This window comes from Myotis myotis, unplaced genomic scaffold, assembly GCF_014108235.1.
Source record: "Myotis myotis isolate mMyoMyo1 unplaced genomic scaffold, mMyoMyo1.p scaffold_m19_p_3, whole genome shotgun sequence".
NCBI lineage: Eukaryota > Metazoa > Chordata > Mammalia > Chiroptera > Vespertilionidae > Myotis > Myotis myotis.
Window position 1 is genome coordinate 94,711,750 of NW_023416335.1, and position 20,157 is coordinate 94,731,906.

Consider the following 20,157-nt stretch of genomic DNA (forward strand, 5'->3'; position numbering starts at 1 on the left):
CCCCAAAACGTGAAGATCTCTTTTGAGGAGATTAGTTGTGTTCTGGAATGATTCCCAAGAACTGTGCCAAAAGCAGCAAACTTTCCTTTGCAGAGCTTAATAAGGATTAACACTCACTAAAGACCACCAGACTCTTGTTTCATGATTCAAAAAAGTATTAGCTGTGCACACTGCATCTCTGACTTTGAAAAATAATTTGTTTCTTTGCTTTCTAAAAAGTTTTATATATGGAAAAATTGTCTATACATATAATTTAAACTAGTTAATTTTCTTTTCAAGTTATAACTTAAGTATGGATTTACAAGACATTAAAAGTTAAATGTGAAATCTACATTTGAAGGCTAATTTATGATGTCCAAACATAGTCAGATCCCCGAAGGCAAAAAATTCCAGTGCCTCAGACTTATGAGTAGATTATTAAACAGAAAAAATTAACCCAGAACTTTCCAACTTTAAATTGATCAATACCAATTTCTTTACTAAATCTTTTCATGGTAGTTTGGGATGAAGATCATAATCTTTGCCTTCTGGACAAAATGATGGCTGAGCTGACCCACCGGCAAGATCAAGTTGCTACCCCATTTTAAAGGGCAAGAGAACACGTCATTTTATAGATTGTGTAGCATAAAGAGGCTCTTTCAGGATCTTCTCTATGTTATATTTTTAGAGTTTTCATTAATTATGAAGCAAACAATATAAGAAGAAGTCAACATGAAGCAATTACATCAGCCAACAGAGGACAGATTAGATAGTTTGATTTTTCTTAGGGAGACAGTAGAGTGTGGTGGAAAGAACATACCACTTTGAATTAGACAGACTTAGGTTTGAATACTGTTTCTGCCAATTACCAGGCAGCAATGAAAAGTTATTAACATCTCTGGACCTGGTGTCCTCCAAATGTGTGCTGATGGTGTGGTATTGAGTAAAACAAATTGTTTCCCAATGACAACTAATACATAACAGACATTCATGATTACATTCATTAATTGCAATGAATCATTTGGTGAATATTTAGATGTTATAAAAATGAGGGTCAAAATACATTTCTTTAAAAGTTAGAGTCTGCATTTTTTTTTTTTTTGCTTTTCTATCACTTCAAAGGAAGAATAAAAAGTAATGTATTTTGATAAAGGACATAATAATATGTACTACAAAAGTCCATGAATTGATGGGAAACAGATGTGACCTTACCAAATAATGCAATAACTTCAATTAGTTCAGAGGAGACTTGTGTCACAGAAAGAAGAGGACAAATCCCGTGCATTGAAAATTATATCAAAACAACTCCTAAATATAAACATTGATATTACCAGTGCTCCCCAGAAAGGCATGAGGAACCTACACTTGGGATAAAAACCCTCCTGCCTCCTCTCCCTAAACCTGCTATTTCTTGTGTACAGTAAAACACAATTCACTAAAGCCCTGCTTAGCAAAGACAAGCATGAGCTGAGCATATGAGGGGGGCCACCTGCTGATTTCTTTCCTGGTCCAACACCTGTTGGTTTTCATTGGCCAGATTTGTACTTAGGATTCCCATTCAAAATCAATGCAAGTTCATACAACTTGTAACAAATATCTTTCATATCTAAAGGAAAATTATGGTCAAAAAGATTAATTAATATTAATATAAATAGAAAAAGGCACAATTTGCAGTTATATTCCCAGTACACAGTGAGTTTCTCTTCTTATTTATTAAACAAGAAAAGTAAAGAAATGAATGAAGTGAACTAAGATTCCATTTAACAATACATTAATTAGGGCAGGCAATTCATGGAGAGGAATGTGTTTGGAATGGAAGACACCACATGACAGTGCTTGGGGAGTAAGATGGGAAAACACAGGAATTAATGGGGCCATGGCACAAAGACATTATGCATTAAGATTTAGACCACCTAGTTCATCGGAGTTGCATGATATATATATATATATATATATATATATATATATATATATATATACACACACACACACACACACACACACACACACACACACACATATGAAAAGATAAGAGTTCGAATGGAGTACAGCAGCCACAAAATATCACTTTGAGATTCAAATCAATGGACATAGTTTGCTGACTGAGGCACACAACAAAAGAGCTTTATGTCCTGCTGAAAGCTGATAAAAGAGTGCACACTATAAGACCCACGGTAGAGAGAGATTTTGCTCTATTTGCCAATGGAACAAAGGCGTTTTTTTTTTTAAGGCCAAGAGCCCTTCTGCTGTGTTTGTATGGAGTTCACTCACAGTGTGGTTCATAAGGAGGAGGAGGGTCTCCACAAGGTACACACTCCATGTCTTGAAAACCAACAAGTTTTGTCTTCCTATAAAATCTAGAAGAAAAAGGAAAATAATCCTTGTTAGCTCTTTTATCTGAACTCACAGTTGCAGTGAACAGATTACATAAATTACTGGCAGTCTCCATTACTAATTCTACTGTTTTTTAAAAAAGTTCTCAAAGTCTTTTTTTAAAAACATATTTTTATTGATTTCAGAGAGGAAGGAAGAGGGAGAGAGTAATAGAAACATCAAAGATGAGAGAGAATCATTAATTGGCTGCCTCCTGCATGCCCCCACACTGGGGACTGAGCCCGCAACCCGGGGATGTGCCTTTGACCAGAATCGAACCTGGGACCCTTCAATCCGCAGGCCGATGCCCTATTCACGGAGCCAAACTGGCTAGGGCTCAAAGTCTTAAATATAGTAGTATCTTAGACAGACATCCTTAGAAAGACCTCTGAGCGTGCAGCGAATACTTATGAAAGGCCAACTCCACTAAACATAACTGTAGATTTTACTTAGCCTCACATTTTCTATATTAGGGGAGTGGGTGCTGGTGAGGGAATATGAAATCAATTTAAATGATAAAATGTCTTATAAATAAAGTGCTAGTTTTTAACATTTGAAATTCAAAGACCAAAAGAGCCCAGCAAACCATAAAAGCAATAGAAAAATGTAGTGAGGATCTTATATAATTTTGATATGGGGACATCTTACTAGGCATGACAAGACTAATTAATATTAATATAAATGGAAAATGACCCAGGAGCCAGAAAGAGATTTACAGCTTTGAAAACACACACACACACACACACACACACACACACACACACACACACACGATATTAAAGACAACTGAAGAGCAAAAACAAAGTATCATTAACCTAGTTAATGGGCAAAAGAAAATTGAAAAATAGTTCTGATCACAGCATTTTCTATAACTTAAGTCTGTAACATTAAACTTAAAAATCATTAAGGTGAAAGGAAAAAACAGGCAAAGAACATTAACTCCCAAAAGAATAACATTTCATAATTTTTAATTTTCATAATTAAAATTAAAAAGAATGCCATTAATTTTAATTTAACATTAAAATGTTTAACCTCATTATTATTCAAGTAACTATAAATTGCAATGAAAATACACCATTTTTACTTAGAAAATTGAGAAAGTGGTGGTGTAAGGCTAGGTAAATAAGCACATGTATATACTTCCAGTGGGAATAGAAATTGCCACTTGCAGGAGGGCAATTTAGCAATACAGCATCAGAATTCATATAGTTTATTTACATCCTTTACCCAATAATTTCATTTTGTGAAATGTATCCAAAAGAAATAATTAGGTGGGTAAAACTATATATATAAGAATGTAATCACAGTATCTATCTATCTATCTAGCTATCATCTGTCTGTCTATCTATCTATCTATCTATCTATCTATCTATCTATCTATCTATCCATCCATCCATCTATCTATATAAAAGCCTAAGCGACTGTCCAACCGTTCGACTGTCCAACTGGTAGCTATGACACATAATGGCCACCAGGGGGCAGACGCTCTGACAGGTAGCTATGATGTGCACTGACCACCAGGGGGCAGATGCTCAACGCAGGAGCTGCTGAGCTGCAGTGACTTGGCAGCTGTGGTTCTTGGGTGATGCACCCGGAACCAGAGAGGAAGGAGCCCAATTCCTGGCTGCATCACCCGAGAACCACCCTCTAACAATCTGGGACCCTCGGGGGATGTTGGAGAGCCGGTTGTGGCCCGATCTCCACAGGCCAAGCCAAGAGACCCCACGGGTGCACGAATCCGTGCACCAGGTCTCTAGTTGTTTATAAAAGAAAAGAAGCCAACTAGGCACAATCCCAATATCTAACATTAGATATGACCAACTATGATGGAACCAGGGAAAAAGAATAAAAGGTGAGCTTCAGAAACAATGATGCAGATCTACCATACATAATTTTTTAACTCATAAAGTATCATTAAGTGAAAAAAGAAGTGTGAATAATATAATTTCATTTTATACAAACACACCTTGATATATATTTTTTCAGACTATTTACCAATGCAGCTAAAGACATTTATATGTATATATTAGTAGTGAAAAAACTTATATATTTAATATTAACAGTGATCCTTTCTTGATGGTGAGAATTCAAGCAATTTTCTTTTCTACAGAAAACTTTCAACTTTTCTGACAAAAATAGAGATTTGGAGAATAAATTTACAAATCAAGTATATAGAGGACAGGTAGATGCAATTATTTTGTAAAATTGGATACTGTAGTAACAAATCTGTATAATTTATGATTGAAATGAAATTTGCATTTTGAAACTAAGTAAGTTACCTCAAATGCCCAATAACTTCCTTATTTGCTCATCAATCCATTTTCATTTGACTATGAACATCTGTCCAAATGATTGTAATATAGTGAATTCTCACCAAATTTTAATTAAAGATACTTATTTTGGAATTTATAAAGTCAAAATCAAAGAACAAAGTTGGAAGATTCATACTTCCCGATATGAAAATATTACAAAGTATATTAATCAATGCAGTGTGGTACTGGCATAAAGAGAGATATGTAGACCAATGAACAGAAAAAAGAGCCTAAAAATAAATCCCCATGTATATGGTCAAATTATCTTTGGCCAGGGAACAAAGACCACTTAATGGGGATAGGATAGTCCCTTCAACAAATAGTGCTGGGAAACTGGATACCCACATGCAAAATAATAAAGCTGTCTCCTTATCTTAGCTCATATACAAAAATTAATTCAAAATAAATTAAATGAAACAGCCCCAAGTATAAAACTCCCGGAAGAAAATATAGGAGAAAAGCTTAATGACATTGAATTTGGCAATAATTTCTTGGATATGACACCAAAAGGCAATCAAAAGGCATATATGAAATAGGCAGCAAAAATAAAAATGCAAGTGGACTACATCAAACTTAAAACTTGTGAATAAAATGATACAATCAATGTATACTTACACCCAAACTCATTGAGTTGTATACATTAAATACCTTAATAAAATGGTTAAAAAGTAAGTCACACTAAAATTAGTTTTAAATTATAATAAAATAATAATGATTCCTTCTAAGATTAAAAGTAAAAGATACAATCAACAGTGAAGGGCAACCTACAAAATGGGAGAAAATATTTGCAAAATCATATTCTAAGCTAGATAAGCACTTTTATTTTTTAATATATTTTTATTGATTTCAGAGAGGAAGAGAGAAGGGGAGAGAAATAGAAACATCAATGATGAGAGAGAATCATTCATAGGCTGCCTCCTGCACACCCTACACTGGGGATTGAGTCCACCATGGGCATGTTCCCTGACTGGGAATTGAACCGTGACCTCTTGGTTCATAGGTCAACATGCAACCACTGAGCATGCCAGCAGACTAGATGAGCACTTTTAAAACACTCTGGAAAACTTGAGTAAAAGTTGCTATGTGATTATTGCCTGCCTCATACATTCATGCTAACTTAGAAAAGGATGTAATTTTGAACTAATCATATAAGTAAACTGTGAAAAATCAAATGTCTACTCGTTTCTAACCTTCCTGCATTTAAGCACTTATTTAAAGAATGAACAAACACTGTAGAAACTAAAAGCCATGGGTTCAGAAGACAACAGAGGTTAAGCATGGGAAGCACATTTGGGAGCTCCTGGAGAGACCATATCCTCTCCCACACTCCAGCAGCATACCTCCTTCTTAGTGAAAACCTAGTCCTTGTACCCTGTGCTTCCCCCCACATTCTCTGGGCACTGCCTACCTCAGCCCTCATCCCTTATGTCAGGCATACAATGGGCATTATCTCCTGTGGACCTTTTCTTCTTCCTACCCTCCAGATGAAGAGAGCAAACACACACAGGCATGTTTTTATCAAAATTGTAGAAAGGAATAATAAAAATGTGTAAGATATTCAGTGTGTGCTCCTCAAATAGATTTTCACAAGGTCAAAATTCTGGGTAATGATATTAATGGGTATCAATGTTTCTGAGATTTTAGACCATTACTTTTTTATTAAATCACAGATTTATTGAAATATTTTACAAACTATAGAATCCATCAAGTTAAAGCACACAATTATATGGTCTTAATATATTCATGGATTTGTGTAAACATCAAGTACAATCCATTTAAAAACATTTTCATCATGCCAAAAAAACCCCTCTGTACCCCAACCCTCCCCGCAACCTCACCACAATCACCACCATCACCACCAATCCTAGACAACTACTAGCTTACTTTTTGTCTTTATAAATTTGCCTGTTCTGGATATTTCATGCGATGAGATCATACAATAGGTGGTCTTTTGTAAGTGGCTTCTTTCATTTAACATTGTTTTCTAGGTTCATCCATTTTGTGGCATGTATCGATATTCATTCCTTTTTATTGCTGAGTAAAATTCAAATGTTAGAATACAATCCATTTTGCTTATCCATTCATCAGTTGAGGGACATTTGGGTTGTTTTGACTTTTGACTATTATGCATAATGCCGTTATGAACATTTGTGTGCATGTTATTTCATGGATGTATTTTCAATTGTCTTGGTTACATATCTAAGAGCAGAATTGCTGGGTCACATGGTAACTATGTTTAACTTGTTGAGGAACTGCCAGATTTTTTGCAAAGTGGCTGGACCATTTTACATTCCCTCCAACAGTGTATGAAGGTTCCACTTTCTCTGATTCCTCACCAACACTTGTTATAGTCTATATTTTTGGTAACAGCCATCCTAGTGGCTGTGAAGTATGCATTTTTAATTTGCATGTCCCTGATTGCTAATAATGTTGAGCATTTTTTCATGTGTTATTGATCATTTGCATATCTTCTTTGAAGAAAAGTATAACCAAATCCTTTGCTCATATTTTAATTTGCTTATTTGCCTTTTTATTAGGGTTGTAAAAGTTCTTTATATATTCTAGATTAAAAAATCCCTTATCACATATATAATTTACAAATAGTTTCACTAATTCTGTGGGTTGTCTTTTCATTTTCTTGATGGTATCTATTGAAGCACAAAAGATTTTAAATTTAATTAAGTCCAATATAGCTATTTTTTATTTGGTTGCTTATGCTTTTGGTGTTAGGCCACTACTTTTTACACCGGTTTCGGTGTTGAGTCATTGCAAAAGGCCATGCTTGAGCCACAGGCTATCTCCTGCCTCTGCCTTTCAGGTCCAGAGCATTTTTTCCTCCTCTGGCTTCAACAAGGGCCCCAGAGCTATCACCATGCCATTTGGTCAAAAGCATCCCAATTTTGTGGGCATGTATGGCCAAGTCCAGCTAAAGTCCTTCCTCTGCAGTGACTTAGCGCATGGCTTGTTGCAGTAGATTCCTGAATGTTGCTCCAAGCTCCACTATATACTGGCTAAGTGATCTTGCCTGAATAAACTTCATCCTTGATAAGGCTCACTTTCTTCATGTTTAAGACACTGTGAACATTATAGTACATCACTCATGTAAAGTACTTAGCCAAGTGCCTGGCACATTATAAATAATTAATGTTTGCTTCTCCTGTAATGCTGCTGTTACTGATTGTTTTATCCCTGCAACAGAGCTTGTTTTCCACAGCTCCAGAAATTCTGGGTTCTCTCTCTTCCATCTTTGGTTGGTAACACAGGCTGCACTCTACTCCCATGAAAGTATTCTGATAGTATGCTTTGTCTCTCTTCCTTTTTACATTGGGGGGTAATGCCTATCATTCCCTAACAGATCATCACCCATGCCTTCCTAAGTCCCACTCTTCATATGGAGTTTATCCTCCAACTGCCTATTTTATCTGGCATATCTACCCAATGCTTACCCAGGAACACTTAAAACTTTAAAATGCCTCGTCCTAGGCTTTGCCTCTCCTCCTGGCCCAGGTCTAGTTCTCCTTTCCTTCCATGGCCTGGGTTCATTTTCAACATTTAAGGTTTTCACAATTTACATGTGTCCACTTCCTTCCACCCTCTCTTTTTCTACTCAACTCTTTCTTCCTCCTGAAGATACCCTGGTCTCTTTGCAGCTTCTTAAAAATAAAAAATACCAGGTTTATGTCCATCTTGGGGGCCTGTCTCTAGTGGTTCCCTGTATCTACAGTGCTCTTCCCCACATATCTGCTCTGCTAATTGCTTCAAGTCTTTGGACAGATCTCCCCTTTTCAGTAATGCCTACAACTTTAATACTGCAACTTATCTATCCATTCCACGAGGCATGCCTAATCCCCTTAGCTGCTCTAGGTTTTCTTTTTTCCCCCACAGAAATCACCATCTTCTGCCTTTTGCATAATTTACTTCTTTAATATTTACTGTTTAGATATTTTTTTAAACCTTATTAGGATATAATTAGCTAGTTTATTAATATTAATAATAGGAAGAGAGCAAAGGGGAGCCCAGATTTTATAAGCATAGTCATCTAGGCAGCTTCACCAGGAACCTGGGGAGCTTCACACTCCCCAAGGAACTACTGGTGGAAGGGATGGACGAAAGAAGGGGGGGGAATACTTGCCTGTCAGTCTAACCTGGAGAACAGTCAATTGGCTAGGGGGGTGGACCCCAAAGCAAGCCCATGAAATTTTGGGAATACATAATCCTCAGAGTTCCCTCTCTCTTGTTCTTTTTCTCTCTTGCGCTCTCTAGCTCCGTGGCCCATACTCATTAGTGTGCTTTCCTATTCTCTCTCATAACCATGTGACCTTAAGCAGCCGCATGGCCCATGGCCATGCAGACCCCACACACAATGGACTGCAGCTGGGAACACAGGCTAAGGTAGCCAGATGCTGGACTGGACTGGACTTTAATATCAAACAGAAATTCTGAGCAGTTGCCTTAATTCTGGCCCCGTTAAATACAAAATTGGACTTCTTCCATGGCGAGAGGTACAGAGATGGGACCTTGGATGGGAACCCCCTTAATTTTACATCATCAATAAAGCTTTCCACAAAACCCCATCCTCCTATGGGGGCCTCAGAAAATTCTTTTCCCTGAGGCACCCCAAGAACGCTACTTTCACTGAGAACAGCTTTATCTAAAGCAATGCCTCGTGGCTGTTGGACAAATACAGTCAAACCTTGGTTCTCCAATGTCTCCCATCTTAAACAATTTGGTTCTCAACTAAGTTGCTCACAGAAAAAATGTCTTGGTTGTAGACCAAAACTTCAGTTTTGGAATTGAAAACCCTTTTATGCTGATAGCTCAGAATGACAAAAGCATCTCTCAGGTAACAAACAAAGGAGAGAATGCTTTTGTTGCTGAAAATTTTAAAACTTAAAGAGGCCATCAAGAGTGCTAATCTTGCTAAGTGTGTGAAAATGCTCATAAAACAGCAATCACAGGCAATTGAATAGGTGTAAAAACTGTTGTTGATCTGGATAAAGAAAAAGTGGTGAGCTAGTGATAGAATTTCAGAGTCACTGATAGATGAAAAATTCCTAGTTGGGGGCGGGGGGAGATGGGGAGGATGCGGTTCAAGAAATTTAAGAGTATTTATTTATAAATTAAACAGCACATTAGACATGTACTGTATATATATAAAGGTTAAAACAGGGAATCATTTGGGGGTCTGGAATGGATTAATTCAATTTACATTATTTCTAATACAAAAGAACGAGTTGGTTTTTGAACAAATTGCTTCTCTAACAGCCTTCCAGGAAGAATTAAGTGGGAGAAACCAAGTTCCCCTGTATCTGTTAAAATGAGTGAATGGTCACGATTTGCATTTCTCGGATCCCCAATGAGGATGAACATATGTGTTTCCTCTTTTGTGAATTGCCTGTTCATTCTCTGGTCCATTTGTTCATGTTTTCTTAATTATAGATATACTAGAGGCCCGGTGCATGGATTTGTGCACCAGTGGGGTACCTTGGCCTGGCCTGCAGGGATCGGGCCGAAACAGACTCTCTTAAATTCCCCCGAGGGGTCCCAGATTCTGAGAGGGCGCAGGCCAGGTCGAGGGACCCCACCAGTGCAAGATCAGGGCCGGGGAGGGACCATAGGAGGGCTCCAGGGTGTGTCTGGAGCATCTCACCCAGTTCTCATTGGCTGGACCCCAGCAGAAAGCTAACCTACCGGTCAGAGCATCTGTCCCTTGGTGGTCACTACGTGTCATAGCGTCATAGTGACTGATCGAACAGTCAAACGGTCAGACACTTAGCATATTAGGCTTTTATTACAGGAACTTTTTAGAATTCTGTGGCATTATTCATTTGTTAGTATGCTTACTCATTTTATTTATAACAAGCACCTGTCACAGTCCATGGCACCGGCACCAAGAATCTAGTGGTGACTGTTGAGATGCAAACTCATGAATACTCAACAAATGTGTTCAGGTTAATATCACTGTGCATTCACATTTGGAAAAGGAAATGAAAAATGCCTGTTTAAAAAAAAAAACAGAATAATTACAAGGGGGAAAAAAATCATCCAACCTACCCTGGCAAGCAGTCCCCGCAGACAGCATCACTGGTGACAGAACAGTTTGCTTTCTGGAAGCGGTTCACCACCGCACAGTCCAGGCATGGCTTGCATTTCTGAAAGCCCCAGTCCTCTTTGAACCTGTGCAGCCGGCAAGTCACACACTGAGCATCCTCCCCGTAGCCAAAGCCACATTCCTGTGGGGATTAACAGGCAATAGAAAGCTATTCAAACACTGCAAGCATGAAAAAGGAAAGAGGCTGGGATGAAAGGAAGACCTGTTCTAGTGATTACTGAGTGCCAGCCCTCCTAGAGACAAAGGCAGCTCTCTAAGCAAGTTCAAATGTGTCTCCCACTGCTAATCATCTCTCTTACTATGAGAGGTATACTTAGTCGTCCACTTTATTCAAGTAACCACGATCATTTGAATAATAATGGTTCTCCAGGGCCCCCACTGCTGCATTATTGCAGGTTATGGCAGAATTATGGCACTTACCCCTTTTCTAATTAAGCCAGTCTTGTGAATGTTCAGAAACTAAAGTCAGGGAAATATTCAGATAAAAGTCAGTGAATATTCAGTATTCACTTATCAAGGCAGAAAACAAGTACTTTGATATCAACAATGGTATTTTAGAAAATAAGGATAACTCATAATACAAAATTTCATAAGTTTACAAGTCTAGAAGTCTGTCCAGTAGAGAGGACCCTAAAATGTTCAGCAGCTTAACATTGTCTGATAGTAGGAAGATTCTTACATATTTCTCTAAAAAACACTACATTCTTGTTTGGATAAAACTGTGTGGTACTAAAGGTCATAAGTGTCTCTGGACTTGGATATCAGAACACCATACTCTTTTCCAAGATTGGGCAAAACAAATGGCTCTTTGACCCACATTATGATCCTTTCCACATGTTTGGGAACTAAACAAATTACAGCAGATCACCTAATGTAATTACCAGTATAATGCAACCATAAAAAGAATGAGGCAGATGTGTGCTTGTGATTGTTCAAAAAATAAGCTATCATACAGAATTAGAAGTATGATCCCATTTCTTGAGTACTAACATTTGAGTACTAACATTTATTGGGTGCTTATTCTATTCCAGGAACTTTATACATATTTTCTCATTAATTCATACTCCTCCCCAATGAGATAAGCACTATCATTATCCCATTTCATGGATCTAATTATGGAGCTTCCCAGAAGGTATGTACCTTAACCAAGGTGACATAGCTAATGTTAGAACCAGGATTTGAATCTACACAGTTTAATTCCAGAGTTAGACTTCATAACACTAGGGTCGGCCAGGTACTTTATCTGAGATATACATAGGAAGGTGTCTGAAAGATTACATACGAATGTTAACACTGGTTATCTATACTTTATGATGGTTGCTATAGAACATTGGTCATTTAAAAAAAAGAAGTCAGCAGCTGAGAACTACAAAAAGAACGTGTATGCAAGAGCATGCCGATCAAATCCACACACAGAGACTGTATGCACAGAGGGAGGAAGGGCTCTGACAAAATCCCTCAGACTCAGCCTCCTCAGATGTAAACTACAGATGCCAGAATGCAAATCCTAGCTAGTTCAAAATTCTCACTTTTAATAGAATTTATATATTTTAATTCCTTCATCCATATTTATATACACAGTTATCTAGGCAATATTTACTAGCCAAAAATTAAATCAAAACCAACACGAAGGACAGTATAACCTGTAGTCAATAAACTACTCAATAAAAAATATTAGTAATAACAGTCCAATGTAGATTTTTTTTACTAATGAACTCATTTACATTTTGGAGGAGTGACACCTTCCTTCCTTTTGTTTACTCTGCCTGTCTTTCAAATATATACCTTGAACATGCGAAACAAAGATAGAGGTGATAAAAAAGCAAAAGGCTAACCACCGTCTTAATTCTGAGTGCTCTAGCTACACAATTGTTCTAAACCAAAGCACAGACAGGAGGAGGAAAAAACCCAACCACTTGATTTGAAGAACTAATTTACAAATTAGAATTTCTTTAAAACCATTAACAGGAATTAGAGGAATTGAGTTACTCTCAATTTTTATAATTCTGTAATAATTTAGGTATTTTTTTGCAAAAAGCATCCATTACTCTAGTAATTTTAAAAAATGAAGATATATGAAGAAATTCACAAAGAATTTCTTAGGTCATGTACTAGGTCTTTGTGGAGAGGCCAATACTTTTTTTGTGTGTGTGTGTGCTCTGTCTCTGGGCAGTATGGATCTGCCTGGGGAGAGAAGTGTGTTTGTGCTGAGAACTTTAGTTGTTGAGAAAGCTCAGCTAACCCAAAGGCTTTCTTTAAGTATAGAAGGGAGGCTCCACCCCATCTCCTAGGATCAAGGCAAGCACGTAACCCCTGGACAACCCCTGGACAGTGGGGACCTCCCCATTCACAGGCTCAGCATCTCCACTTCAAAGGTTCACACAAAGACAATGTTTCAAAATCATGATTTGATCCAGGCAGCTTGGATGGTAAGGGTCCCATATACAAGTTAAAACACAACAAAGACGAGAAAAGGGAAAAGGGAGAGTAAAAGGGAAAACAAAGGGAGAGAAAGTAAAAAGAGACAGAAGAGGTATATTAACTGGGAGTAAAGTCTGACATTTTCTTTTTCAAGCCAGGTTGATAGAGGAGGGAAAGTGTGTATTTGCCTTCATTGAAGCTAAAGTCACATGAGTTTAAATGCCAACTCTGCCACTTGTCAGCTAAGTTATTTTGGAAACTCTCTGATCCTCAGAGACATGGAGATAATAATACCTGCCCTACAAAGTTGTTCTGAGGAATAAGCAAGAAAACCTATTAAGCCTCTAAACTGTAAATGAAGCACAGAGTAGGCATTCGTCAAATACATGATACCTATGGCAATTATTATTTTGGGTTTTCTACATCCCAATAAACCAACTTTCCTGGTTAACGTATAATCACTGGGAACAGGGAATCTTCAGACCCCAATATTTTCAAGGTTACTTAAAACATTGCTTTCCATTTAAAACATTTTTACTAAATAAATTTTTTTTCTAAAATGAATTGCAATTGCCTGCCTTTTAAAGAATAGTAATCTGTATATATATAAAAGCTTAAGTGAGCCTTATGACTGGTCAACCAAATGACTGGTCACTATGACACACTGACCACCAGGGAGCAGACACTCAACACAGGAACTGCCCCCTGGTGGTCAGTGCGCTCCCACAGCCAACGTCCTGAGGTCCCTCCCACCCCCTCCCCTGTTGGCTGGCCCTAATCACCTTGATCGCTGGCCAGGCTAAGGGACCCCACCCGTGCACGAATTTGTGCACTGGGCTTTTAGTTAAAATATAATTTAACTTTATCTGGCTGAGCCAACTGCTGCAATGTGCTGTAATACAAAAAACTAGGGATCCCTGTGTGTATGTGAACAGTTCTGCTGTTTTCACACCCCTGGCAGGAAGTCAACTGTCATTTCCTGTTCTTGCTGAGTGTCATTGTCTCCAAGGATTCACTTTATTTCTCCAGTCCTAAGAAACTAGATTAAATGATCCAAATAGAAATGAACTTGAACAAATATAAATGGGTGTTTTGATTTCTCATCTCTTTTGAAAAAGATCAGAGATTTTAGTGTTGGGGAGAACTTTGTTCTTATTTTTTGAATCCTGACTGTATCCTAGAGTTTACATTGTACACAAGAACTACTTTAACCGGTGCATTTTTGCCATAGATCACTTTGTGTCATTTACATGTCATTGTATTTTGTAGAATAAGGATGTCATGAAAAAAAATTGGGGTCTATTCTACACTGGCCCAAAATCATGTACAGAAAGAAATGCTTCCCATGCATCATAGTTTGCCTTCATTATCTGGGTATTAACTTACTATTTCTGCTTAGAGTTTATGTTTTGATGACAATAATAATAATCTTTATGGTTAGGTGAGGGGTTGAATAAGGCTTTGTATCAATTACTACCACAAACAATGCCACAATGTACTCAGCATGTACTATAAATCATATAGTCTCCTGGGAACTTGCATAGAGATTATTTGGGGAAATGTTATTTAAATATATTTTCTCTAAATTATTTGCCAATTTAAAAAAGATTAGAAAACCAGCCTATTATTTTAAAACTTTTAAAAATTAAATAGCTTGCAGTTATGAAGTGGCAAGCTACATGTTAAATTAACCAAAACATTAAATTAATTGAAAATTTAGAGAAGTTATTTCCAAGAAATGTAATTACAGTATAGTGTACAGGGCAGTAATCACTTTTAGAATGAACTGTGCTATTTATAGAGCACTAGGAACACAGAGATGCTGTAATTATTTGAAATCCAGGCTATACATTATACAGCATAATATGTATTTTCTATCTGAGATTAGGAATCTGTGAATTTGGAGGTCTGCTCAGGGGGATCAGTGCCCCTAATCCCTGTGTTCAAGAGTCAACTATAAATTTTAAATTACCCATAATATAAATGTCTACTTTGATGTTTTTATTTCATTCAGTAAAACTAGGTGATTAAAGTACCTTGAAATCTTCCCATTAAGTTCAATAAATAAGTACAAAGGAAAATAATAAAGGAGGCTAGAGACCATTTCTTTTTCCTTCTCTTTTTTTTTTTTAAATATATTTTATTGATTTTTTACAGAGAGGAAGGGAGAGGGAGAGAGAGTTAGAAACATCGATGAGAGAGAAACATCGATCAGCTGCCTCTTGCACACCCCCTACTGGGGATGTGCCCGCAACCAAGGTACATGCCCTTGGCCAGAATCGAACCTGGGACCCTTGAGTCCACAGGCTGACGCTCTATCCACTGAGCCAAACCGGTTAGGGCTCCTTCTCTTTTTATAACCTCTTATATTGTAAAATTACTATAACATACAAGATTTTTCTCAAAAAACAAAAACACATTCCTTCCCATCTCTAGTCCCTGAGTTCCTACTCCCTCCATATAGGCAAACACTGTTATCAGGTTTTGGGATAACCTGCCAGAAATATTCTCCATATGCACCACTGTTCTGCAACTAATTTTAATATTGCCCCCACTCAAAGCATCTTGGAGAGTCCCTCAGACCAGCATATGGAGATGTCCCATCGTATGGCGGCAGCTTCTTCAACTCTGCAGATGTCCTTAACCATCACTGTGTCTCAAGGGTTGGAACATAGAGGGCAACACGTTTGGTGAATTTCACCAGTGCACATCACTGGTCTAACTGTGCATTTAATAAAAACAGTATCAAATCTTTGGCGTATTTTCTCTCATTACTTTTGAATAGAAAGGGGCAATTTCCTTAGGCATATTATTTTCTGTGGCCAGCTACTATATTACACTTGGGAATAGAAGAAAAGGTATGAGGGAGTTTTTGGTAAAATAAAACAGATTACTGAAAGGAGAGAGTAGGCTAGTCATGCTGTGTTCAGGCTTAGCCTTTTGACAGACTATCTCCTTGACTAAACTCTACAAGCTCCTCTGAGCCATTTTCAACAAGGCCTTGTTCTTAGGCCTTGTCCTTAAGAGCCAAGTTGCCCAAAAATCCTGTCAAGTAAGTTTAGCTTCAATCTATACCACCACCCTGCCCGCCTCATGCTGCTTATCCTCAATATCTGATCAAATTTCCTCAACCACCATCCCTCAGATGATATCTGATCACTCTGGCCTGCCTTCAGTAACAATCCTGTTAAGTCTGTTTAGCCAGAATCCCCCCTACTCTGATGTTTCCTCTAAGTAATGTCCCATACTGACTCTGCTCCTTGGTTATAAACCCCCACTTGTCTATGTTGTATTGGTATTGAGCCTAGTTCTATCTGAGGTCTCTTTTACCCTATGGCAATAGTTCCTGAATAAAATTTGCTTTTATTGCTTTAACCTCTGTTCTTCTCTTTGAGACTTTCCCAGTTGCACTAGGGTTCTCCTCATTATTTCATAAGAAGGACTCTGTGGTGTGTGTGTGTGTGTGTGTGTGTGTGTGTGTGTGTGTGTGTTTGGTGAGGAAGGATAAAGAAGGTAGGGAAGAGTAAGTCAGTCAATGGCCTGGGCTTCAGAATAAGATATGTGTGTTTTATTTTTTTAGAACATGGTCTTCCATTAATATCAATTGTAGGTATGTACTTGGGCTTTAAAATAATCCTATAGTCTTTATTTCTAAATAAATAAAGACTATATTCAGGCACCTGGCACCTTAGAAACCTGAAGGAAATACCTTCCCTGAATCCCTGAGAAAATCTTTTACTAATAAACTTTGAGGTGGGAAAATAGATACACAAATTTTTAAAAATACAATTAAAAAAACAACAAGATTGCTGTAGGGTTCCTAGTTCTGAAAATCATGCAATAAGTTAACAATTCTTTGTACTTGACATCTCCTTTACCATTCTTTCCCAAGAGCTTATCATAGCACCTGGTACTGACAAGGATTCTTTGCTTGATCAAACTTTAGTAGGTTCCTAAAGCTTCTCCTAGGCCCATCTGTGCACGCCCTTGCAAAATCCAGTTTTGGCAAGACCTTCACTAAGTCAGTTTAATCAGGAGCCCCACCTCAATATCTGATAGAGTTCCTTATCCTCCATCATCCCCAAGGTGATGCCTGAACACCATGTTAGGTCGGCTTTAGCCAGAACCCCCTTACTCCTTATGTTTCCTCTTAGTAATTTTCTGTCCACTGACCCTCACCCTGTTCCTTGGTTATAATTCCCCCTTGCCCATGCTGTATTTGGAGTCAAGCCCAATCTCTCTCCCTACTGTAAAATCCCATTGCACTGGTCCCTATATCTACTGTGAAGGTCCTGAATAAAGTTGGCCTTACCATTTTCATCACTGATTTTTTTTTTAACAGTACACAACAGGATGGTAAGTAATAAGTACTTGTTGAATAGACAAATGGATGAATTTTGTCTAAGGGAGTATTTCTTAAAGTTATTTTTATTTTATTCCAGAGTGCAAAACTGTGTAAAGTTTATGGCAATGGCTCCACTTAAGATCCTCCTAGTCTGGTGGAGTGGAGTTGGGGGTGGGTGCAAATAAGGGTGAGAGTCTGTCTAGGGTGAGGGTGGAGGTGTGAGCAGACTTTTTTGCAGTGGTTCCAAGACAAGAGAGGGCTGGATTCATCTGGGCTGCTTACACCCAAGCTGGCGACAGGAGTAGCTCTATCACTCTGCCCAATACTTTTAAGCCACATTCAGTGGCTTTGCAGTAGCAAAATGACTCAAAGTAAACAGTCCTCAAATCCTCTTCTCCCTTTTCTCCCTCTGCAAATCTAGCACTGAACAAAAACTCAAGTGGAGCCCACCTACACCTACATTTTCGAGGAGTAGTTCCTCAGGCCACAGGATTTTCACAGACCATCAATTGTCCAGGAAACACATTCTGGGGCCTTGGGTCTAAAGCTCTATTTATTTGTACAGCCAATAAGTTATTAAATTTGGTTCTTTGAACTTTATAAGTTCATGTCTGGACAAAGAAGAAGCTACTTGTGGAGAAAATCTAGGGCATACAAATGGAAACGACAAATTAGATTTACATGGCTGGTGTTTAGAAATCAGCTTTTTAAATTTCCTTTCATAAAACAAAACCAAAAACATACCCTCCTGACAACTTTCAGTTTATGAAAATCCATAGTTGAACTTTTATAAGGAAAAGTACAAGCTAGAGCTTGTTAATATTTGCCAAACACCACAGGGCTCGATTAGGACAATTAAACATTAATAAAGTGAGCAACACAGCAATTAAGTGGCAAAAATGAATCTTTTTTATGCTTGCAAATTGCATTAATTTTTGTGTGTGTGACTTTCTTCATATGGATGAAAATAGTTTTCCCAAAAGTAGATGTCTTTAAAAATATGAAGCCAGACATGCACCCGTGTGGAGAGAAGTATGCTGCTGTTTACAAAAATTCATTTTCTCATATTAACTACAGTCACCCAATAATTGGTTAGAAAAGCTTACTTTGAAAATCATGCCAGAGACTTGAAGTCTGTTTCAAGTAGTTTATCCAAAAATGAGTTTCCTGATTTACTGCTTGGAGGCAATCATGTTAAAAGCACATTGTTGGCATTAATGCTCAGTAAGGAGGAGGGGCCATGGCTAAGCAAATTTTAGAGTAAGAAGTAAAAATCTATGTGATCACTCAGGAACACAAAACTCATCCTCTCTCACATATACCAATGGTGTTTATTCTCATGAGCTGAAAGAATGTCTGTGTAGTACTCCTACCCATATTCACTACTCGAGGCACCCAGCATGTACTTCTTATGGAGCAATGTAAACAACATTTTGTATTTTTTTGCCTCAGAAATAGGAAAAAGACACTATCAATTATCCCCATAAACTTTCAAAAACTAAACCCTGTAGAGGAAGAGAGAACAACTAAATATGGCTCAATGGATAAAATCCTCAAAACAGACTCCAAATGGCTCAGTGATGGGTCACAGGTTTTCCCAGAGATATAAAAAAAACTACTTATTAAGCTGAATTACTAAAAAGAACCTAAATAAGAAGAAGTGATGATTGGGCTTTCAGGGAGGGAACTGGAAACCAAAAGAGCTAATGGGATGAGACTGCTCAGAATGGCACAAGAGGGCACACAAAGGTCTGAGGAGCCACAGGGATGGCGCCCACTTGGCAAGACCAAACAGGAGCTGTGGAGGAACAGAAACAAGTGGATGCTTTGAAACCAGTGGCCAGCACGGAGGCTCAAAGGAGGAAGAAGAGGATGGAGGCTGACCAGGGAGCAGCTCCTGCACCGCACATGTGCAGCAGGTGAACATGATTTGGATAGCTATCTGTTTCAGAAGTGGGTCCTCAGTCAGAACATCTGGAGGAAAGTTTACGATTCTAGAGCAGCACTGTCCAATACAACAGCTATGACTTCATGTGGTGAAACATAAATTTAATTAATTAAAATAAAATGAAATAAACAATCCAGTCCTTGGTGACTCAAGCCACATTTCAATGTCTTAAATAGGAAGTAGAATAATAATATATATTATCCTATATAATAAAGAGCTAATATGAAAATGGTCATCACACCCTCACACCATCATGCTGTCATGGCTCAGACACTCAACACTGGGGAGAGAGAAATGGGGAACAGGCAGGCACAAATGAGCTCCCAAGAGAGGAATGAGGACCAGCCAGGCACAAATGAGCTCACAAGAGAGGAATGGAGACCAGCCAGGCACAAATGAGCTCACAAGAGAGGAAGGGAGACAGCCAGGCACAAATGAGCTTGTGAGAGAGGAATTGGAGCATCCAGACTGCTGCCCAGGAGAGGGACAAGCCACACACCCCATGGTCCCGGGTGCCAGTGGCTGCGCCTGCAGCCCAGGAGAGGGACAAGCTGTCCACCCCGCAGTCCCGGGCGCCAGCAGCTGGGGATGCAGCCTGGGAGAGGGAAAAGCTGCCCAAGTCTCAGGCACCAGTGGCTGCACCTGTGCAAAGGGCCCAAGAGAGGGA

At 38.3% G+C, this 20,157-nt stretch overlaps 1 protein-coding gene across 3 annotated transcripts in view; it reads right to left on the reverse strand.

Moving 5' to 3' along the window:
- The window catches only part of TNFRSF19 (TNF receptor superfamily member 19), a 99,754-nt gene that overhangs the window by 61,840 nt on the left and 17,757 nt on the right, over positions 1-20,157 (reverse strand). Inside the window, exons 5-7 of one of the 3 annotated variants that reach the window (XM_036300092.1) lie at positions 11,197-11,235; positions 10,719-10,897; positions 2,251-2,336 (exon numbers count right to left, since the gene is read on the reverse strand). In XM_036300092.1, coding sequence (XP_036155985.1) covers positions 2,251-2,336; positions 10,719-10,897; positions 11,197-11,235 — 304 coding nt within the window. The remainder of the gene's footprint in view (positions 1-2,250; positions 2,337-10,718; positions 10,898-11,196; positions 11,236-20,157) is intronic. The other 2 variants (XM_036300093.1, XM_036300094.1) reach the window with 2 other exon arrangements.